At 38.4% G+C, this 17,267-nt stretch overlaps 1 protein-coding gene across 3 annotated transcripts in view; it reads right to left on the bottom strand.

The window, feature by feature from the left end:
- The window catches only part of LOC128694670 (exosome complex component RRP41), a 38,981-nt gene that overhangs the window by 16,688 nt on the left and 5,026 nt on the right, over positions 1 to 17,267 (bottom strand). For all 3 annotated transcript variants that reach the window (XM_053784883.2, XM_053784885.2, XM_053784884.2), the window contains exons 4-6: positions 16,476 to 16,598; positions 11,640 to 11,786; positions 7,460 to 7,699 (exon numbers count right to left, since the gene is read on the bottom strand). In XM_053784883.2, the coding sequence (XP_053640858.1) occupies positions 7,460 to 7,699; positions 11,640 to 11,786; positions 16,476 to 16,598 (510 nt within the window). The remainder of the gene's footprint in view (positions 1 to 7,459; positions 7,700 to 11,639; positions 11,787 to 16,475; positions 16,599 to 17,267) is intronic.

Raw genomic sequence — 17,267 nt, 5'->3', positions numbered from 1 at the left:
CCTAAAGCCTCCTTGTTCATCTGCTGTCCTACTCTCTGTCTTGCTCTTAATTCTTTCAATAATAACTATCATACACTTTACCAGGTATACTCAACAGACTTATTCCCCTATAATTTTTGCACCCTCTTTTGTCCCCTTTGCCTTTATACAAAGGAACTATGCATGCTCTATGCCAATCCCTAGGCACCTTACCCTCTTCCATACATATATTAACCCATAAACAGTCCAAACACATACGTTCTTACCGCTAGTGCCCCAAACACACAGTTTTATTTTTCCTGCCTTCAAATATGGTACGATTGGCCCAAGATGCCTTGTTAGCATAGAATGGGTCATAACACTCAGAGTGCACTGTATTAAAAAAAATCTGGGACCACTTAGTATCTTGTGGGAGCACAAGTTCAAATGAGTACCAGCTAGAGCAAACACTTGGGATTCACTGATTTCATGAACTATTAACTCTCCCATTTTAAGAGGAAAGTGATGTTGACCCCAAGTTCAGTGGCTTTGAGGGGGATGTGGCCATAAGTGGTTGAGAAAATATAAAAAAAAACTCAATAATAACCCGTGTGCAACATTTGCGCAACACCCTTTCAGAATGTCTTATAACCTATGCCCTAAGTAAAGAGAAACAATTCTGGAACGTAAGACTTTTTCAGCAGGCTGGCCAGCTGCTGGCGCCCTGGCTCTGTTTGTCTGTCTGTCTCTGTTTATCTCTATCTGTCTGTCTCATAGGTACACATAAATACAAGTATACATAGTGAAAATTACCTAGGATAACCCAAAAAATCCAGACAAAGTGCTATACTCTGCTTGAAGATATGAGTAAACGTGATGCAGTCATGTGGCTCTCTGAGAGCTAGACAAGACAGGGAGCTTGACAGACAGACAAATAGACAGACAGATATGTTTGTGTACCAGCGAAAACAAAGCGAGGGCCAATACTCATCAAATGTCACCTCTAATCTTATCAAGTCTTATCACCGCACCCTCGTGTATGCTCATCAAATGTCAGCTGTTATCTAATGTTATCTTATCACGTCACTGTCAGGGGTGGACTGAGGCTTGTTTTTCCTGCTTCAAGGGAACTTGTTGTTACGTATTATTATTATTTTCTTAATAATATTAATATTATGTACTTAAACATATCCAAAACATTGCTGGGACCTATGAATACTTTGTATATATTCCAAGACAATAGTAAATGGCCAGGGCAGGTGTAAATGTCTATTTTTTAGCTTAAGACTATTTACTTTGTTTTATACTTAATTCAAACTATAGATTCACTACAAATCTTATGATTACAAGCATTGATCCTGATACCAACCTCTTATTTAATGACTTAAATGAATCAAACAGTAACTGTAATTACTACACTGCAGAACAATCAAAGGCACTTCTCAGTGCCAACAACAACATAACTATATTTAACTACAATATCAGATCTTTAAGCAAGCATTACGATGACCTCATAGCATTACTAAATTCCTTACATGCCAATATGTCCATCATTACACTAACTGAAACCTGGCTAAAGCCTGATAGTACAGATGTCTATGCCATTCCTGGTTACACAGCCATACACAACTGTAGGCCAGATCAACAAGGGGGTGGCACAGCCATATACTACTCAGACCAACTAGAATGTATCACTAATACTTGCACAAGGGATGAACATGGGGAATATATAATAGCTAAATTCAAATCAAAGTACCTACAAAAACCTCTCACATTGATAAACATCTACAGAGTTCCACAGTCAAACATTAGCCAATTTAGTCAAAATCTAGGAAGTATGATAACTGATGCACGCATGAACAAAGATCACTTACTACTCTCAGGTGACTTCAATATAAATCTCCTGCAAGACCAGGACCCACACGTTACTGAATTCACAAACACAATGAGTAACTGTATGTTACTACCAACAGTAACAAAACCTACAAGAGTTACAGAGACTAGTGTTTCCCTACTTGACCACATCTGGACCAACACCATATCCCCTTTAAAATCAGGCATAATTACAGATAATACCACAGACCACTACCCTACTTTCCTCATAACAACTCTTGGTAAACTACCCCAAGACACTACTAAAGTCACCTTCAGACTTCACAATGAGGCAGCCATTAATAACTTCACAACAGCAATAGCAAACATTGATTGGCACACTGAGCTAGAAACCTATACAGATATTGACGAATGTATTAATAATTTTCTAAAAAAAACCCAATACCTCTATAACAAGCACTGCCCTAAAAAAACTAAACAGATGACAGCAAAGAGACTGAACAGTCCCTGGCTAACACCCAGCATTCTCAAATCCATAAATACAAAACACCAATATGAAAAACAGTACAGAATGGGTCACATAACCAGAGACCAAACAAAACGTTACTCGTCAATCCTAACCAGCCTGATAAGAAGGGCAAAAAAATTGTATTATGAGAACAGATTATCCAACTTACGAGGTGATATAAAAAAGACCTGGAAAACCCTATCAGAAATTCTGGGAACAAAAAAGATGGAAAACCCTATCAGAAATTCTGGGAACAAAAAAGATATCACGAAATAGCGAAATAAAATTAAATAAAAATGATGAACCCCAACTCCCACCAACAGAAACAGCAAACAGACTCAATGATTTCTTCTCCACTATAGGACAAAACCTTGCCAATAAAATCCCAAGCTCAGATACCCCACCAAATGACTACCTCACCGGCAACTACCCGAACACACTGTTCCTAGCTCCGACTAACCCATACGAAGTCTCCCTTATTATCAACGCACTAAAAAACAAGGCAGGAGATTTAAATACCTTACCACCCCTTATATACAAAAAAGTGTCACAAGTGCTATCACCAATCATTGCAACACTCTTTAACAAATCCATTGAATCCTCCACCTTCCCTACAGTACTCAAAATAGCAAGGGTCACCCCGATCCACAAAGGAGGAGACCAAACAGAGTTGAATAACTATAGGCCAATATCCAACTTACACCCTCTCTCAAAAATCTTCGAAAAATTAATTCATAAACGAATCTACTCCTACCTTATCTCCCAAAACATACTCAACCCCTGCCAATTTGGATTCAGGCCTAATAAAAATACTAATGATGCTATTATACACATGCTAGAACATATATACACTGCAATAGAGAAAAAAGAAGTCCCACTGGGGATCTTCATTGACTTACGTAAAGCTTTTGATACAGTTGACCATGACTTGCTCCACGTAAAATTGTCACACTATGGTATAAGAGGGCACTCCCTCAACTACCTCAAGTCTTACCTCAGCAACAGAAGCCAATATGTGTACGCAAATGGGGCAAACTCTTCTGCACAACCAATTACAGTTGGTGTCCCACAGGGAAGTGTCCTTGGCCCTCTTCTCTTTCTCCTATACATAAATGACCTTCCAAATGCTTCGCAATTACTCAAACCCACACTATTTGCAGATGACACTACATACGTCTTCTCTCACCCGAGCCCAGTCACGCTAGCCAATACTGTAAATACCGAATTACAGAAAATATCTACCTGGATGAGGACTAACAAACTTACACTAAACATTGACAAAACCTACTTCATTCAGTTTAGTAACAGAGCTACATATGTCCCTCTTAACATAATGATAAATGGATCACCTATCACAAAACTAACAGAGGGAAAATTCTTAGGAATCCACCTTGATAATAGACTCAAATTTCATACACATATACATCAAATTTCTAAGAAAATTTCCAAGACTGTAGGCATACTATCGAAGATACGGTACTATGTTCCACAGTCAGCCCTCCTGGCCCTATATCACTCTCTTATTTACCCCTATCTCACCTATGGAATTTGTGCATGGGGCTCAACAACAATTAACCATCTCAGACCACTAATTACCCAACAAAAGGCTGCAGTTAGAATGATAACAAATTCTCACTACAGGCAGCACACTCCACCAATATTCAATACACTAAACCTACTCACCATACAAAACATCCATACTTATTACTGCACCTATTACATACATAGAACACTTAACTCTGATATTAACCCTCCCCTCAAACATCTCCTTGCCAACCTCAACAGAACACATGACCATAACACAAGGCACAGATCACTCTTTGATGTTCCTCGTGTCCATCTCACACCATGCAAAAACTCAATGCACATAAAAGGCCCTAAAATCTGGAATTCATTACCTGTAAATATAAAAGAAACACAACCTGTTTATAAATTCAAGTCTCTTCTAAAAGATTACTTACTCACCCAAAACCAAATAAATACTGAATAACTGAACATTATAAATTGTATATCTTAAATGTTTCTCACAATTATATCACATAAATGTTAAACCTAAAACCCAATCTAACTTTATTATTTTTTAAATACACTACCTAACAGAATCACTACCTAACTGAATGCAACCATATGACCTGTCTTTGTAATACTCACTTGTGCTTTATAGTTATCTGTTTACATTAATGTTTTATCACTGATTTCATCACTGCTTAGTAGCAGCGCTGTATAGTCCTTGTGGCTTAGCGCTTCTTTTTGATTATAATAATAATAATCATTGCTTAGTTAATCTTAAGTTAATTTTAAGCCAGCCCGTAATGCTATGCATAGTATAAGTGGCTTTGGCATACTGCTCTTATCTGTATTTTTTTTGTACCTCTGTATGTGTGCACAAATTGGAAATAAATAAATAAATAAATAAATAAATCTGAGTACAATTTTAGTACCTAATACTAGTGTTAGAACAAAGATTGGTTATGAAATGACAAGAACTACTATAAACTGTAATTATCAGAACATAAAAATTATATAAAATAATATGAAAAATAGAAAAAAGGTATATCGGCAACATTTCTGCAAGTGGCAGGACTTTGATGCTGTCACGTGAGCATCCAGCGCCAACTTCTTGGCCTCATATCTCTAAGTACTGACCCTAATTTTTTTTTCTTATCCTATAACACTTAAAAAAATGTGCTCTTTATTTTCATTAAAAATTTTTTTTTTCATTTTTCAAAATATTCAGGGCACTGGGATAGTGAACATATATATAAGTTTGGACTGTTTACAGGTTAAATAAAAGCACCAACCACTCCAAAACTATATCCTCACCTGCTTTTAACATTTCAATCTTTATCCCATCAATCCCAGCTGCCTTACCCCCTGCTTCACGAACTTCCCCCACAATCACAACTCGCTCTTCCTCGCTCCTACAAGATGTTATTCCTCCTTGCCCTATACATGAAATCACAGCTCCCCTATCTTCATCAATATTTAACAATTCCTCAAAATATTCCTTCCATCTTCCCAATACCTCTAACTCTCATTTTAATAACTCTCCTCTCCTATTTTTAACTATCAAATCCATTCGTTCCCAAGGCTTCCTCAACTTATTAATCTCGCCCCAAAATTTTTTCTTATTTTCAACAAAATTTGTTGATAACATCTCACCCATTCTCTCATTTGCTCTCTTTTTACATTGCTTCACCACTATCTTAACCTCTCTTTTTGTTTCCATATACTCCTCCCTCCTTGCATCACTTCTACTTTGTAAAACCTCTCGTATGCTAATTTTTTCTCTTCACATGTCCTTATTTATTCATCACAACATTCAAACTTAACCAAATTGATACACAATGTATATAAAGAAGGTACTATATTTACATAATATCTAGTTTTCTTATTTTAACACTGATTTTTCAAATAGAAGGAAGAAAGAATATATACATACTATTGGTAAAGTCGCTCTCACATAAACACACACGTGTGAATTGTTATTTATTACAAAATATGAGTTTAATGACAAAGCTGTTGCTAGATTAAAAAAATAAGAGATCCTGAATTTTTCCCATTCATATTTACTAAATTGACATACACAATTGTGTCTCATTTAAAGCCTCATTATGCAAATGGAGGGCAGAAGAGAATATATAAATCTTGGAGGAATATCTTTCAGCTTTTCTATAAGTTTTTTCTCTAATATCTTTTTATTTTTAACCCTAATGATGCAGAGGATATGAAAACGATGTCTGACTGCTATTCAGGAAACGGGTAATTTAGTCAAATCTGTTAATTAGAACCGAGACATGATGATAACAATTTATGTATATATATATATCAAATGATTTAGATAAAGAAAAATTGGATATCAAATTGGGGAGGAGGAGTAGGGAAGAAGTGAATGTTTTCAGATACTTGGGAGTTGACGTGTCGGCGGATGGATTTATGAAGGACGAGGTTAATCATAGAATTGATGAAGGAAAAAAGGTGAGTGGTGCGTTGAGGTATATGTGGAGTCAAAAAACGTTATCTATGGAGGCAAAGAAGGGAATGTATGAAAGCATAGTAGTACCAACACTCTTATATGGATGTGAAGCTTGGGTGGTAAATGCAGCAGCGAGGAGACGGTTGGAGGCAGTGGAGATGTCCTGTCTAAGGGCAATGTGTGGTGTAAATATTATGCAGAAAATTCGGAGTGTGGAAATTAGGAGAAGGTGTGGAGTTAATAAAAGCATTAGTCAGAAGGCAGAAGAGGGGTTGTTGAGGTGGTTTGGTCATTTAGAGAGAATGGATCAAAGTAGAATGACATGGAAAGCATATAAATCTATAGGGGAAGGAAGGAGGGGTAGGGGTCGTCCTCGAAAGGGTTGGAAAGAGGGGGTAAAGGAGGTTTTGTGGACGAGGGGCTTGGACTTCCAGCAAGCGTGCATGAGCGTGTTAGATAGGAGTGAATGGAGACGAATGATACTTGGGACCTGACGATCTGTTGGAGTGTGAGCAGGGTAATATTTAGTGAAGGGATTCAGGGAAACCGGTTATTTTCATACAATGCCTGCACTTTAAAGGAGGGGTTTGGGATATTGGCAGTTTGGAGGGATATGTTGTGTATCTTTATACGTATATGCTTCTAAGCTGTTGTATTCTGAGCACCTCTGCAAAAACAGTGATAATGTGCGAGTGTGGTGAAAGTGTTGAATGATGATGAAAGTATTTTCTTTTTGGGGATTTTCTTTCTTTTTTGGGTCACCCTGCCTCGGTGGGAGACGGCCGACTTGTTGAAAAAAAAAAAAAAAAATTCTTAACACTGATGAAGACAAACCTGAATTACTCCCATCTGTGAAGCCTGAAATATATATATATACCTCCATTGTACATCTGGGGTTGGGTTAAGCAAAAAATCTGATCATTTAAGGGAAGGTATAATCCTCCTTCCTGGTCTTATGTTCCAGATTGTCTTATGGCAGGTAATATGCAATACTTAAAAAAAAACAAATAACCATATGTATAATTTATATCTACCTTTCTGGAGCCCCGGTCTTATACTTACGCTATGCAGAAATTTGACTGTCTGAAGGAAAGTAGATCCCTTCCCAGTCTTATGGCTGGTAATATACGATACTTCAACAAGATCTTTCATAACCATATTTAACATGTATAATTTATATTTACCTTTCTGGAGAGAGTATAAATTCTCTGACATATTTCAACTGCAACCTCTAATCCTTCACAAAGATTATCAGCTGAGATTTGGCCACCTTGAACTAATAGGCTGACTTGCCCATTAGCATACTTGGGCATAATTCCAACAGTTAGTTGGCCACCTTCACTGCCAGAATTGCGAATCTTATGACCCTCACATTCCTCTTCATGATGGGTTGGGTCAGCATATAGGATACCATCATGCCAGAGCTGAAAAATAAAAAAAGTATTCCATATTAACCCCTTCAGGGTCCAAGGCCCAAATCTGAAGTGGTGCCCCAGTGTCCAAGAATTTTCAAAAAAAAAAAAAAAAATTATTTTTTCTTATGAAATGGTAGAGAATCTTTTTGTTAAGGTAATAAAACAAAAAGTACGAAATTTGATGGAAAATTGACGAAATTATGCTCTCGCGAATTTTGATGTGTCAGCGATATTTACGAATCTGCGATTTTGCCGACTTTGACTCCCATTTTAGGCCAATTACATTATTCCAGTCAACCAAATTCTTAGCTATTTCACTAGTATTACTTCTATTCTATCGATTGAGCACAAGAAATAGCCAAGTCAACTGTTTCAACTACAAATTAAAGTGATCGGAAATTGTTAATTTGGCCAATTTAACACAGTTCAAAATATTCCAATTTCAAAATAGGGTCCAGAATAAACAATGCAGGTATTCCTGGAACTAAACTAACATTTCCTCTGTTCATTAGTTACGTTTTGAGGCTTTACAAATAAATTCCATTTTGATTTTTTATTCACACCAAAAAATAGAAGATTTACCGTTATGCAATACTGTAATAATTGTATAAATATCATCACCATATTTGTGAATGCATATTAGACCCACCAGCTCGTGTGTATTAGACGTGTGAGGTTGTTTGTTTACTCTTGAATATCGTCAAAAATTTAACATTTCTGCTACTTTGAGCTCAGTTTCAAGCCATTTCCAGTGCTAAAACCAATCAAAATCATCTCTATTTCTGTAATATGTCTTCCATTCTATCAAATGAGACCAAGAAATCGCAAATACAACTATAAAAAACATATGAAAAAAACAATGCACAGTCGCTGTTTTAATAAAAAAATCATGATTTCAGTTTTTTTCTCTCATTATACACAGTGTGCTGCAGGATCTGTTTTATGTGGTGCACACATACCACACAGATGTATTCTCTCCTATGTAGGCCCAAATGTACCACTCACAGTTTATCAGAGTGAGCTTAGCTCATGATGTAGATCTACGGTTTGGACCCTGAACGTAAAGCCGTAGATCTACGGGACGGACCCTGAAAGGGTTAAACATATGGTGACATCATGAAAACTATGGTAGTGGGTCACAGTCCTGCAGATCTCTGACACAGTTATGCTGTATTCACAGGATTGGGAAATTTAGGGATTGATTCCAGGCGAATAATAATTGGGCAGAAAACATGTTAACCCTTTCAGGGTCTGTGCTGCAGTTCTACCGCTTTGAAGCCAGTGTCAGTGCCGTAGTTCTATGCAATGAGCTCAGCTCACTCAGGTAAGCTGTAAGTGGTAAATTTAGGCCTGAGAGAATGGGTCTATGTGGTAAGTCTTGCAGCACACACTGCATAATAATAATAAAAAAATGAGACCGTGTTTTTGGTTTAAATCGGCGAATCTGCGATGTATTTTTGTATGGTTTTTATGGTTATATTCACGGTTTCTTGGTCTCATTGATAGAATGGAAAATAAGTTACAGAAATAAACATGATTTTGATTAGTTTTAGTACTGAAAACAGCTTGAAATTGAGCTCAAAGTAGCACAAATGTTCAATTTTGCTAATGTTTAAGAGTAAACAAATTATGTCATTCGTCCAATACGCATCAACTGGGGGGGGGGGGGTCTAATGTACGTATATTCATGAATGTGCAGATATTACTTATACAATTATTACAATATTGCATAACAGTAAATCTTATTCTTTTTGGTGTGAATAAAAATTCTATGTGTGAATAACAAAAATTAAAGTGCAATTCATGTGTAAAGCCTGGAAATGCAATGAACATTATTTTTTTTTTTTTTAACAAGTCGGCCGTCTCCCACCGAGGCAGGGTGACCCAAAAAAGAAAAAATCCCCAAAAAGAAAATACTTTCATCATTCAACACTTTCACCTCACTCACACATTATCACTGTTTTTGCAGAGGTGCTCAGAATACAACAGTTTAGAAGCATATACATATAAAGATACACAACATATCCCTCCAAACTGCCAATATCCCAAACCCCTCCTTTAAAGTGCAGGCATTGTACTTCCCATTTCCAGGACTCAAGTCCGACTATATGAAAATGAACATTATTATTATTATTATAATCATGGGGAAGCGCTAAACCTGTAGGATTATACAGTGCCCGTGGGGAGGGATGGAAGGTATTCAGACTTCAGGGAACTGGAGCACAGATCCAATTCCCTAGATCAAGAGCCCCTCACCAGCATCAAGGAACCTCCCTTGAGGGGTAACTAATGAAAAAAAGAAATGTTATTTTAGTACTAGGAATACCTGCATTGTTTATTCTGGACTCTATTTTGAAACTGAAATATTTTGAAATTTGTGTGAAATTGGCCAAATTACCAATTTCTGATCACTTTATTGAGTAGTTGAAATAGTTTATTGATTGAGCACAAGAAACCATCCAATCAAGTGGAAGGCATACTAGCAAAATAGCTAAGAATTTGGTCAACTGGAACAATGTAATTGGCCTAAACTAGGACTCAAATTGGCCAAAATCATCGATGCATAAATATTGCTGACACAGCAAAATTGGCAATAGTGTAATTTCCTCACTTTTTCATCAAATTTCATACTTTTTGTTTTATTACCTTCAGAAAAAGATTCTCTACCATTTCATAAGAAAAAAATAACGAATTTTTTTTTTTAAATTCTTGGACCCTGTGGACAAGTTTCAGATCGGGAGTCTGGACCCTGAAAGGGTCAAACATTTGAAGTGCTTAATATAGCTAGGCATAAAAAAAAAACAGATACAAAAGTAAAATAAATACAGTACAAACAATACATACCTTAAAATGTGGTGCTGTTCGCCCTTCCCTTGTGCAACTGTTGTTCGAAAATGACAGAAAAGCGGAAAAAGCACAGAATATAATGAACAATGACTCAAATGAAAACCAATGAAAATGTGGAACACCGAAAAGAGGGTATGGAATAAGCGCAGCCCTCCCATATAGGTCAGAATAATGCAAGTAAAGGTATGAGAAAATGCAATGAAATGCTGTTTATGGTGCAGGTGTAGAGGTGTGGTGCTGTCACCTGGTGAACCACTGTCTATGGTGCAGGGGTAGAACATAAGAAAGAAGGAACACTGCTGCAGGCCTACTGGCCCATGCAAGGCAGGTCCAATTCTCCTACTGGTTTAAGCCAATGCCTTAACCCAGTCAGGTCATGTCACATTCACTTTAGGAAGGAGCACAGCATCTGACCTAGTAGCACAAGCTAGTCAGGTCAAACTCACACCCACTCATGTACTTATCTAACCTATTTTTAAAACCACACAATGTCTTAGCCTCTATGACGGTACTCGGAAGTTTGTTCCACTCATCCACAACTCTATTACCAAACCAGTTCTTTCCTATATTCTTCCTGATCTTTTTGATTATAATAATAATAATAATAATATATTCTTCCTGAATCTGGTGGTTGTGTCACCTGGTGAACCATTGTTTATGGTGCAGGGGTAGATGTGTCATGCTGTCATCTGGTGAACCACTGTTTATGGTGCAGGTGTAGAAGTGTGGTGCTGTCACCTGGTGAACCATTGTTCATGGTGCAGGGGTAGATGTGTGGAACTGTCAGATAGTGGATCACTGTTCATGGTGCAGGGGTAATGTGTGGAACTGTCATTGAGTGGACCACTGTTCATGGTGCAGGGGTAGAGGTATGGAGTTGCCCTCTGGCAAACCCTGGTTCATGGTGGTGTAGATGCAGAGGTGTGGGGTTGCTATCTGGTGGAACCTTTTCCAAGCTCACATGACTTCTTGGTGATACAAATTAGCAGTAGTGTAACAGGATCTCCTTCCCACACTCTTCCTTTCAGTAACTTGCGACTTGAGAATAATTTGAAACTACTTGTTAATTATGAATTCCAAACTAAGGATGAATAATATTTACCAGTGAAGCTCCAATAACCAGGTCATAGACATCAATATTGGCATGGCAGATAGCCAAGCCTGCAGCAGTGATGCATGCAGCAAGCAACCCTCCATCATCCTCAATCACAGTCAAGTACACATCTATCTGCGATTTGGGGAATTTATCCTGTAAAAGTGAAAGACTGAGTAATTAGTAATGATGTACAGTTCCCAAGAGTGAAGGACCTAATATTGAGCCAACATCAATAGTGTTTTTCTATAACTTATAAAATGTTTCTTGTTTCTTTAATTGCTTTGGGTAATCCCTATTTGGTTGTAGCTAAAGTATACCTCTGTCTTACTACTCATCTTGCATGTTTCACCAGATCCTTTTTTATTTTTTTATTATCACACTGGCTGATTCCCACCAAGGCAGGGTGGCCCGAAAAAGAAAAACTTTCACCATAAGAACATAAGAACGAAGGAACACTGCAGAAGGCCTACTGGCCCATGCGAGGCAGGTCCAAGTCTCCTACCGGCTTAAGCCAATGCACCCAACCTAGTCAGGTCAGGTCACATTGACTTAAGGGAGGAACACGGCAACCGACCTGGTAGCACAAGCTATCAGGTCTAACTCACACCCACCCACATCTACTCATGTATTTATCCAACCTATTTTTAAAGCTACACAACGTTCTGGCCTCTATAACGGTACTTGGGAGTTTGTTCCACTCATCCACAACTCTATTACCAAACCAGTACTTTCCTATATCCTTCCTGAATCTGAATTTTTCCAACTTAAAACCATTGCTGTGAGTCCTGTCTAGGCTAGATATTTTCAGCACACTATTTACATCCCCTTTATTTATTCCTGTCTTCCATTTATACACCTCAATCATATCCCCCCTAATTCTACGTCTTTCTAGAGAGTGCAGTTTCAGGGCCCTTAGTCTATCCTCATAGGGAAGGTTTCTGATACATGGGATCAACTTTGTCATCCTCCTTTGTACATTTTCCAGAGAATTTATATCCATTCTGTAATACGGTGACCAAAACTGTGCAGCATAATCTAAATGAGGCCTAACCAAGGATGTATAGAGTTGAAGAACAACCTGAGGACTCCTATTATTTATGCTTCTTGATATGAAGCCAAGGATTCTATTAGCTTTATTGCGAACACTTATGCACTGTTGTCTTGGTTTCAGATTACTGCTAACCAGAACTCCTAAATCTTTTTCGCAATCCGTAATATTAAGATCTACATTATTTAGTTTATATGTGGCATGGTTATTGTCCTGTCCAACATTTAGAACTTTGCATTTGTCTATATTAAACTGCATCTGCCACTTCTCCGACCACTGCATCAGTCTATTCAAATCTTCCTGGAGTGCTCGAATGTCCTCGTCAGAATGAATTCGACGGCCTATTTTGGTGTCATCGGCAAACTTGCCGATGTCGTTCTTTATGCCCTCATCTATGTCGTTTATGTACATTGTGAACAGCAGGGGGCCCAACACTGACCCCTGTGGAACACCGCTCGTGACGCTTCCCCACTCTGATTTCTCCCCATTTATGCAAACTCTCTGCTGCCTATTTGTCAACCATGCCTCTATCCAGGAAAAAATTTCTCCTCCTATTCCATGTGCTTTAATTTTCCTCAATAGTCTCTGATGTGGGACCCTGTCAAAAGCCTTACTGAAGTCCATATACACAATATCATATTCATTACCATGATCTACCTCCTCAAATACCTTAGTGAAAAAAGTTAATAAATTCGTAAGGCAGGAACGCCCCTTTGTAAAACCATGCTGAGATTCGTTGATTAATTTATGCTTTTCAAGGTGGCTACGAACTGCCTCGGCAATTATTGATTCCATAAATTTTCCCACTATGGAGGTTAGGCTTATTGGTCTATAGTTCGAAGCTAAGGACCTGTCACCTGTTTTGAAAATAGTTATCACATTTGCCATTTTCCACTTATCTGGCACCATGCCAGTTTGTAGTGATATGTTGAAAAGATTAGCCAAAGGTGTGCTAAGCTCCTCTTACATTCATCATTCACTCCATCACTGTCTTGCCAGAAGGGTGCTTTACACTACAGTTTTTAAACTGCAACATTAACACCCCTCCTTCAGAGTGCAGGCACTGTACTTCCCATCTCTAGGACTCAAGTCTGGCCTGCCGGTTTCCCTGAACCCCTTCATAAATGTTACTTTGCTCACACTCCAACAGCACGTCAAGTATTAAAAACCATTTGTCTCCATTCACTCCTATCAAACACGCTCACGCATGCCTGCTGGAAGTCCAAGCCCCTCGCACACAAAACCTCCTTTACCCCCTCCCTCCAACCTTTCCTAGGCCGACCCCTACCCCGCCTTCCTTCCACAACAGACTGATACACTCTTGAAGTCATTCTGTTTCGCTCCATTCTCTCTACATGTCCGAACCACCTCAACAACCCTTCCTCAGCCCTCTGGACAACAGTTTTGGTAATCCCGCACCTCCTCCTAACTTCCAAACTACGAACTCTCTGCATTATATTCACACCACACATTGCCCCCAGACATGACATCTCCACTGCCTCCAGCCTTCTCCTTGCTGCAACATTCATCACCAATGCTTCACACCCATATAAGAGCGCTGGTAAAACTATACTCTCATACATTCCCCTCTTTGCCTCCAAGGACAAAGTTCTTTGCCTCCACAGACTCCTAAGTGCACCACTCACCCTTTTCCCCTCATCAATTCTATGATTCACCTCATCTTTCATAGACCCATCCGCTGACACGTCCACTCCCAAATATCTGAATACATTCACCTCCTCCATACTCTCTCCCTCCAATCTGATATCCAATCTTTCATCACCTAATCTTTTTGTTATCCTCATTACCTTACTCTTTCTTGTATTCACTTTTAATTTTCTTCTTTTGCACACCCTACCAAATTCATCCACCAATCTCTGCAACTTCTCTTCAGAATCTCCCAAGAGCACAGTGTCATCAGCAAAGAGCAACTGTGACAACTCCCACTTCATGTGTGATTCTTTATCTTTTAACTCCACGCCTCTTGCCAAGACCCTCGCATTTACTTCTCTTACAACCCCATCTATAAATATATTAAACAACCACGGTGACATCACACATCCTTGTCTAAGGCCTACTTTTACTGGGAAATAATTTCCCTCTTTCCTACATACTCTAACTTGAGCCTCACTATCCTCGTAAAAACTCTTCACTGCTTTCAGTAACCTACCTCCTACACCATACACCTGCAACATCTGCCACATTGCCCCCCTATCCACCCTGTTATACGCCTTTTTCAAATCCATAAATGCCACAAAGACCTCTTTAGCCTTATCTAAATACTGTTCACTTATATGTTTCACTGTAAACACCTGGTCCACACACCCCTACCTTTCCTAAAGCCTCCTTGTTCATCTGCTATCCTATTCTCCATCTTACTCTTAATTCTTTCAATAATAACTCTACCATACACTTTACCAGGTATACTCAACAGACTTTTCCCCTATAATTTTTGCATTCTCTTTTGTCCCCTTTGCCTTTATACAAAGGAACTATGCATGCTCTCTGCCAATCCCTAGGTACCTTACCCTCTTCCATACATTTATTAAATAATTGCACCAACTACTCCAAAACTATATCCCCACCTGCTTTTAACATTTCTATCTTTATCCCATCAATCCCGGCTGCCTTACTCCCTTTCATTTTACCTACTGCCTCACGAACTTCCCCCACATTCACAACCGGCTCTTCCTCACTCCTACAAGATGTTATTCTTCCTTGCCCTATACACGAAATCACAGCTTCCCTATCTTCATCAACATTTAACAATTCCTCAAAATATTCCCTTCATCTTCCCAATACCTCTAACTCTCCATTTAATAACTCTCCTATTTTTAACTGACAAATCCATTTGTTCTCTAGGTTTTCTTAACCTGTTAATCTCACTCCAAAACTTGTTCTTATTTTCAACAAAATTTGTTGATAACATCTCACCCACTCTCTCATTTGCTCTCTTTTTACATTGCTTCACCACTCTCTTAACCTCTCTCTTTTTCTCCATATACTCTTCCCTCCTTGCATCACTTCTACTTTGTAAAAACTTCTCATATGCTAACTTTTTCTCCCTTACTACTCTCTTTACATCATCATTCCACCAATCGCTCCTCTTCCCTCCCGCACCCACTTTCCTGTAACCACAAACTTCTGCTGAACACTCTAACACTACATTTTTAAACCTACCCCATACCTCTTCGACCCCATTGCCTATGCTCTCATTAGCCCATGTATCCTCCAATAGCTGTTTATATCTTACCCTAGCTGCCTCCTCTTTTAGTTTATAAACCTTCACCTCTCTCTTCCCTGATACCTCTATTCTCCTTGTATCCCATCTACCTTTTACTCTCAGTGTAGCTACAACTAGAAAGTGATCTGATATATCTGTGGCCCCTCTATAAACATGTACATCCTGAAGTCTACTCAACAGTCTTTTATCTACCAATACATAATCCAACAAACTACTGTCATTTCGCCCTACATCATATCTTGTATACTTATTTATCCTCTTTTTCTTAAAATATGTATTACCTATAACTAAACCGCTTTCTATACAAAGTTCAATCAAAGGGCTCCCATTATCATTTACACCTGGCACCCCAAACTTACCTACCACACCCTCTCTAAAAGTTTCTCCTACTTTAGCATTCAGGTCCCCTACCACAATTACTCTCTCACTTGGTTCAAAGGCTCCTATACATTCACTTAACATCTCCCTTTTATCAGCAATAATAAAAATTAAGTGCCACTAGTATGAGTTACAGTTCAACAAATGCACAGCAAAAGCTCTGGAAACTTACAAGGACAATGACAGTTTCTAAAGCATCCTTGAGCTGTCTGCTCATCTCTCTCTGTTGCTTGTCAGGTTGTGGGGACTTCCTCACTGAGCAAGAGAATGGAGCCATCTTAACTTCACATAAGACCTGTGGAGATAAATGTTTTTACTTTACATGCAAATATGAAGATGTCTGTAGAGCCCTCAAAAGAAATTTATACTCTTCTCTTTTGATGGTGGGAATTAAATGAGATTTGACCCTGTGGCAAGAAAAAAGTACAATTTTGAGTCAAATTTCAATACTAAGGATTAAAAAAAATATTTTAGGCATAATTATGTACAGCGAGAGATAGGTAGGTGGGTGAGAGTGAAAAAGGGAGTACAGTATGAGGGAGGGTGGGTATACAGATACAAAGGGGACTTCTGCATGTACACCTAAATGTCACCCACCTTTGTACAAACATTGTATCATACTGTAATAAAAAATCTTTAATCTTTAACCCTTTCAGGGTTTCGGCCGTACTAGTACGGCTTACGCGCCAGTGTCCATGACGTACTAGTACGCATAAATTCAAGCGCCCTCAAATCTAGTGAGAGAAAGCTGGTAGGCCTACATATGAAAGAATGGGTCTATGTGGTCAGTGTGCACAGTATAAAAAAAATCCTGCAGCACACAGTGCATAATGAGAAAAAAAAAAACTTTGACCGTGTTTTTGGATTTAAACAGCGACTTTGCACTATATTTTCGTATGGTATTTATTGTTGTATTCTAGTTTTCCTGGTCTCATTGTATAGAATGGAAGACATATTAAAGAAA

This window comes from Cherax quadricarinatus, chromosome 51 (assembly GCF_038502225.1).
Source record: "Cherax quadricarinatus isolate ZL_2023a chromosome 51, ASM3850222v1, whole genome shotgun sequence".
Lineage (NCBI taxonomy): Eukaryota > Metazoa > Arthropoda > Malacostraca > Decapoda > Parastacidae > Cherax > Cherax quadricarinatus.
Note: the sequence above shows the minus strand (reverse complement) of the source record. Positions and strands in the feature narration are given on the sequence as shown.